Source organism: Arachis hypogaea, chromosome 14, assembly GCF_003086295.3.
Source record: "Arachis hypogaea cultivar Tifrunner chromosome 14, arahy.Tifrunner.gnm2.J5K5, whole genome shotgun sequence".
NCBI classification, from domain to species: domain Eukaryota; kingdom Viridiplantae; phylum Streptophyta; class Magnoliopsida; order Fabales; family Fabaceae; genus Arachis; species Arachis hypogaea.
The window spans coordinates 119,410,521-119,416,444 of NC_092049.1; the positions used below are offsets into that span (position 1 = coordinate 119,410,521).

Here is a 5,924-nt window from a genome sequence, read left to right on the forward strand (position 1 = left end):
GAAAACTAGTTATTACAGACGGATATTTTCGACGGATTTTATCCCACGGAAATACAGAGGGAATTTTAGAGGAATTTTTTGTCAGAAAATAAAAAAAATAAATTAGCATAAATTACAGACAGAAAAGAGAATCCGTCGATAATTCTGTTGGAAAAATTAATTTTTTTTCGTGAGAAATGATTATAGACGGAAAATCTATCTATAATTAAAGAGACAAAAGGCTGCGTTTTATTAAATTATTACAGATAAAAAATCCGTCTGTAATTTAAATTAAATCCGTCAAAAATATTGAAAACCCTAATTTTATCCCCACCCATTCACACTCCATTCGAAACAAACTCTAAGAGGTGTTGTCGAAGTCGAACTCTTCGCCCTCATCCCTGGAACTCTTCGCCCTGTAGCCCGCCGCCACTGCAGCCACGTAGCCCCCGCATCAGCCCTCGCAGCTCCCCGCAACCCCCACAGCCTCGCATCCCCACAGCGGCGCAGCCACCGCAGCCCCTACACAGACACAGCCTCCACCGCCACCGTAGAAGATCCGTCGCCGTCGTAGGAAGCTGCGTCGCCGTGATTGGAAGCTCCCTCGCCGTCGTTTGGAAGCTCGTTGGCCGTCTCCTCTGTTCGAGCGCTCTCCTTTTCTCTCTGTGTCGCCGTTGTGTTCGAGCGCTCTCCTTCGCTCTCCAACAACGCCCTTCCTCCTCGCAGCCGGTGAGTACTGTGATAAATTGAGAACATTGAATGCTCATTTTGCTCATAATTTTGCTCATATTTTGTTAAACATTCACTTTGTTGTTCATAATTTTGCTCATTTTTTTATTCATACTTGTTCATAAGCACTGATAATATTGAATGCTGTGTACTTTGTGAATTTTGTTCATAAAATGTCTGTTTGCTGTTCATAATTTTGTTCATATTTGTTCATAAACAATGAGGGTATACTTTGAGTGGGCGTTGTTGGACTTGTCTCTAGTAACGTGATGGCTGTTTTCCCTGTTAATGGATTTTAACTAATCTTATGGCTATCCACAATTCACAGGCAAGAAACAGATTCATCTAAGCCTGTTACTAAAGCTGCCTAATTCAAGATGATGCATCTGGTGTCTTGTTATAGTGTTTACCCTCTAGCTGATCATGCTTTGTGCATGCTCATCTAACCATTTGTCTTCCATGTGTTAATCCAGGGAAGTTCCAAGAATATTCCATCTGTTGAAAATTTTGGTCCACAGTGGAAAACTTCAGTGGGTTTCTTAAGAACTTAAGATTGTATAAGTATATTCTGAAATTCTAGTGCACTCTGCTGATCTATAATCCGTAAAGGCCAAGTAAGAAAGCGTAGTTAAACCCCATTGGCATCATTTTCAAATTACAAAGTTTTGTTTTTGTATCCTTAGTTGAGCTTCTTAATTTAAGATACAAAGCTTACTAATAAATTGGTATGTTGAGCTACTTTCTAGATTAAACCAAAAGACAAAAGCTTCTTTAGAAGCAGACTTAGTTTAGTTTATATCTTTATATGAAGTAGTATAAGGTTTCAACTTCTTAATCACATTATTATTTTTATTAAGCATTTCATGGTTCATTCATTATTAAGATTAGATTTTTGAAGCATGCCTTTCATATTAACATGCAGCACAACAACAACAACAACAACAACTGTCTCTTTGCTCTTCTCCAAGTTAGGAACAAGTACAAGTACAATTACTTACTTAATTAAAGCCCTTCTTCTTCTTCTTCTATATAGCATACTCTATGGTTATAAGCTTACACAGTTACAGTACTATATTATATTATTATTGTTGTTGTTGTTAATTTATTATCTCTCTCTGTGGTGCTAGAAGGTGCTGAATTAAGGAGAGAAGAGAGAGAATTTTGAAGAGAAACAGAGATTAAAGTGGTAGAGGTTTAGTAAGAAGAAGGACCGGGAGAAGGACCGGGAGTTGGAGAAACTAAGTCTGGAAAATGAAAGGATGAAGCTTGAGAACGAACGAATCGCTTTAGAACTGAAACAAAAGGAAATCGGCGCTGGCTTTAACTAGGTCCACAGTCTTGCAGCTTTTATGGAAATTGCATTTTCTGTTTGTATGGTGCTCCTCTTTTTTCGCCTCTTTCTTTCTTTTTTTTTTCATTACTATCTTTCAGTAAGTTGTGGTTTATTTGGTTGAAAGTAACAGGAGAACTTTGGAAAATCATTAATTGTCCTTCCTGCCTGTAGTGTTTAAAATTGTTAATTTGCAAACTCAGGTGGGCGTTGCACAATGATTAGGATTTGCTAAGGTTTTTGTCCCTGTATTTAAATACTGGGTGATTAGGGTATGCTGAGATTTTTTGTTCCCTGTATTTAAATACTAGGTGGCTGAAATACCTGAAATATTTTATGATGTAATATCTAAGTTTTTTACTTTTTTCAAATATTAGATATTGTCTGTACTGACTTTTGTGTAACAGCTTTGTATATTATTCATCCTTTTTCCCCCATAAAGAAAATTGAAACTATTTCTCTCTCATGTGAAAATAATATTATGCTTTATTTGGCACTAAGACTGAGAGTTTTGGTAGTTTCTATATGTTATTTGCTAATGCTAGAAATTCCATGTCTATCTTTTGTTTACTTATGACTGATTTTCTCTCTTTTTTTTTTGGTGTGTGAAGAATTGTCAATTGTCAGTGAAGCAGGTTAATCCTAGACAATATGTTGCTGAAATTCCTCAGGTTTGTTGTTTTCTTTCTCCTATCGTTTTTCCACTATGGCATTGTTTGAGCTTCATAACTCTATTTTACTCTAAGAATAGGTTACTCAAGTTATGACTAGTTTCTTACTAAACATTGCTTATGCCTTTGATGGGGCTATCTTCCATGCTTCACTATATGTGTTTTGGTCTCATTCTAATTGATTTAAAGCTATTTGACTGTAATATATATGTAATCTTCTTTTTCGGAGGAATTAATCAAGAATGTAATTAATGCCTGTTTATGAGGATGTTGTAGCATATGCAGATGGCTGGAATTAATTGCAATGAGAACACCCGGTTTTAGTGAATTCTGATCATGACCAGGGGTCAAAGTTCTGCAAGAAAGTAGAAATGCATCTTTCAGAACAACATCTGAGAATAGTTTGCTAAAACTGCTTCTAAGATTTGTGTTCATGTGTCACAGAAGATGAATTCACGAAGAAAATTTCTTAGTTCTTACCCACAAATGGCATGCCCGACTTCATGATATGCCACTAAACTTTTGCTAACATTACCTCCTTGTTATTCACATATAATTTTATATATTTGATGCAGCTTAATATTGATTAGTAATTTAGAATAGAAGCTTCTCTACTCAATTAAGTTACTCAACTTCCCTTGAAATTTGATTATGCAGGGTCCATGCCTAAGCAAAGTGGGCACTACTGTTTCTTTTATCTAGTGATGGCACTACTGTTTCTTTTATCTCTTTTCTGTTCTTATCTTTTCGGTGGGTTTGGTATGAATGTGAATATGATCTTTGCTTCTTCTTTTTTTCTCTCTTGGTTCTTCAGGAATCCGACAATATCAGAGGGTGAAAACCAACGAGAGGTACTCTGCAGTTCTAATCTGATCAAGGCACTCATTTTATGTGAACTGTTTCAAACACTTCTAAAACTCTGCAGATTTGTGTTTTGGTATTCCTTTCATGAGAAAAATGTCTTGGTATGCCTTTCACTCGAAGGCAGAGTAGCTAAAATTTTTGGGTGTATCTTCTAGTGTTTCTGTTCAAATCAATTTTGGAAGGGCATGAGTGAAAATCAGACAGGCTCATCTTTTATGAACTAAAAATCGAGTCAATGAGGCAATGATGCTCTTTATGAAATTGAGTTAGTCATGTGTTCTAGTTGTTAAATACTAACTGCTAATTGTTTGGTTTCTGTTTAATAGCTATTAAATTTACTGCGTTCTTTACTTAGCATTCTTATTCGGGAAATGATCACTTATTCATATTATGGAAAACTGTCAGTGCGAGAATGCCTTTGGTGTACAGTAGAGTTCATTTTCATTCTTACTTTGTTTCCTTGAACATCTCTATGTGAAAAGCTAAATATTATAACCGTCTCTATCATATTCACATATTTTAACTGTCTTTTTTTGGTTAATTGACAGAACATATGTCAGATATGAATTTTTAGAGACATTTTGATATGACATGTTCTGTACTTATTGGGCCTTATATAGGGTTTAGGGTTTAATTATTAAGTTAGTATGAAAGAGCATATTATTGATGTAACAGAATCAGTTGAGAAATTAATTAAATGAGAGTTCAGGAAAGCAATTCTAGACCTTCTGCAGTTTCATATTCACCAATAATAGACCTTTTGCAGTTTGGTGCTGCCTTTGCCATTGGAGTCGATATAGATTCACAAGCAATTGCATCAGCATCTGAAAATGCTACTCTGAATAACATCATACCAGACAAGCTGCAACTGCACTTGATTGCAAGCCAAACTTCTTCATCCTGCAGGGATGACTGGCCATCTAGAGTTGTCGAGGGAGAAAATGCTTTCGAGTTAGATAGAGTCACTCACAAGGATAAATATGATGTGGTCATTGCAAACATACTTTTAAATCCTCTGTTAAATCTTGCTGATCAAATTATCTTTTCTGCAAAGCCTGGAGTAATTATTGGTCTCTCTGGAATCTTAAGTGAACATGTAGTTTAAATGTTCAATTAATTCTCATTATCGATTTTCTTTATTCGGAATGCAGCTATCTCTTTGCTGCCAAATGCGGATTCTTGTTGGTGGAACTGCTTCGAATCACATTCTCCTCCTAAATTCATCTCCTTTGTTCCTTATGCAGGTCCAGAACTTATTACAAAAATATTCACTATTCTTAGAAGGCATAGAAGTGTCAAAAATGGATGACTGGGCCTGTGTGAGTGGCAGAAAAAAAAAGAATATAGATATCTGCTGATTCAATGCTGTAGATGCTTGGTTTAGGGGTTTAACTTTTCTCATCCAATCATTCTTTGCTATTTTAATGCCACCCAGAATGTTTTACAAGAAGCAGCATGTTGATGATATACTAGGAATTATAGTTGATGATCAATACATTTTGTTTGTGTCTTGAATTATATATATTGACTTGCTTGTTTATAATACTTTTCTTTTAGTTTGATAATATGATGATTTGTTTATTTTTTGAAATATTATAAATATTTGAATACAAATTAGATAAAATTTGTATTAAATTTATATTTATTTTGTATGAAAATAAGTTTATTTCGTAATTAGAAAAAAACATTTTACCTTACAAACGGATTTTCTGTCTGTAATAAGAGTGTGAGATGATTTTCCAAAGTTCAAATTACAGACGGAAAATCTGTCGGAAAATCCGTTTGTAATTACAGACGAAAAATCCGTTGGAAAATCTGTCTGTAATTACAGACGGAAAATCCGTCTAAAAATCCGTCTGTAATTACAGACAGAAAATCCGTCGGAAAGTTCGTCGGCTTTGGGAAATGGATGGAAAATTTACAGAGGGAAAATCCGTCGGTAACTGGTAAAAATCTGTCTGTAATTTTTCGATGGATTAATTTCCGACGGGCTTTTACAGAGGGGCAAAATTCGTCGGTAACCAAAAATCCGTCTGTAATAAGGACTAAATCTGTCTGTAAATCTGTCTGTAATAACTAGTTTCCTAGTAGTGTCATCCAAAACCTTTTCAAAAACTAATATTTAATTATCCAAAACCAAATCCTTTCTCTTCTTATAAGAAAATCTTAATTAGTTTCCTAGACTGTATGAATGATCAACCTGTTCAAAGCATAGGTTCATTAAGTCTATGCTAAACCAGTTTGATTTTTCATACTTTCCTAAAACCTCAATCAGAATACAATCACGGTCCTCATCTCAAGCAACTCAATCAAATCAACAATCAAATCATCATATCAGGAAAACAACCCTC

The 5,924-nt window shown here is 35.1% G+C and overlaps 1 protein-coding gene across 30 annotated transcripts; it reads left to right on the forward strand.

Moving 5' to 3' along the window:
• Window positions 1–294: 294 nt before the first annotated feature.
• Window positions 295–5,138, forward strand: LOC112743844 (uncharacterized). Of its 30 annotated transcripts, none has more exons than XM_072214749.1 (8): window positions 320–708; window positions 1,182–1,322; window positions 1,631–1,692; window positions 1,836–2,079; window positions 2,650–2,709; window positions 3,524–3,560; window positions 4,340–4,633; window positions 4,725–5,138. In XM_072214749.1, exons 5-8 carry the CDS (start codon window positions 2,690–2,692, stop codon window positions 4,929–4,931), a joined length of 558 nt encoding a protein of 185 aa, XP_072070850.1. In that variant the 5' UTR covers window positions 320–708; window positions 1,182–1,322; window positions 1,631–1,692; window positions 1,836–2,079; window positions 2,650–2,689; the 3' UTR covers window positions 4,932–5,138. The 30 variants fall into 30 exon arrangements, 15 of the variants coding, with proteins under 15 accessions (XP_072070848.1, XP_025649006.1, XP_072070856.1 ...); XM_072214748.1 differs by having other exon boundaries at window positions 1,839–2,079; XM_072214752.1 differs by having other exon boundaries at window positions 1,631–1,686.
• The last annotated feature ends 786 nt before the right edge of the window (window positions 5,139–5,924 follow it).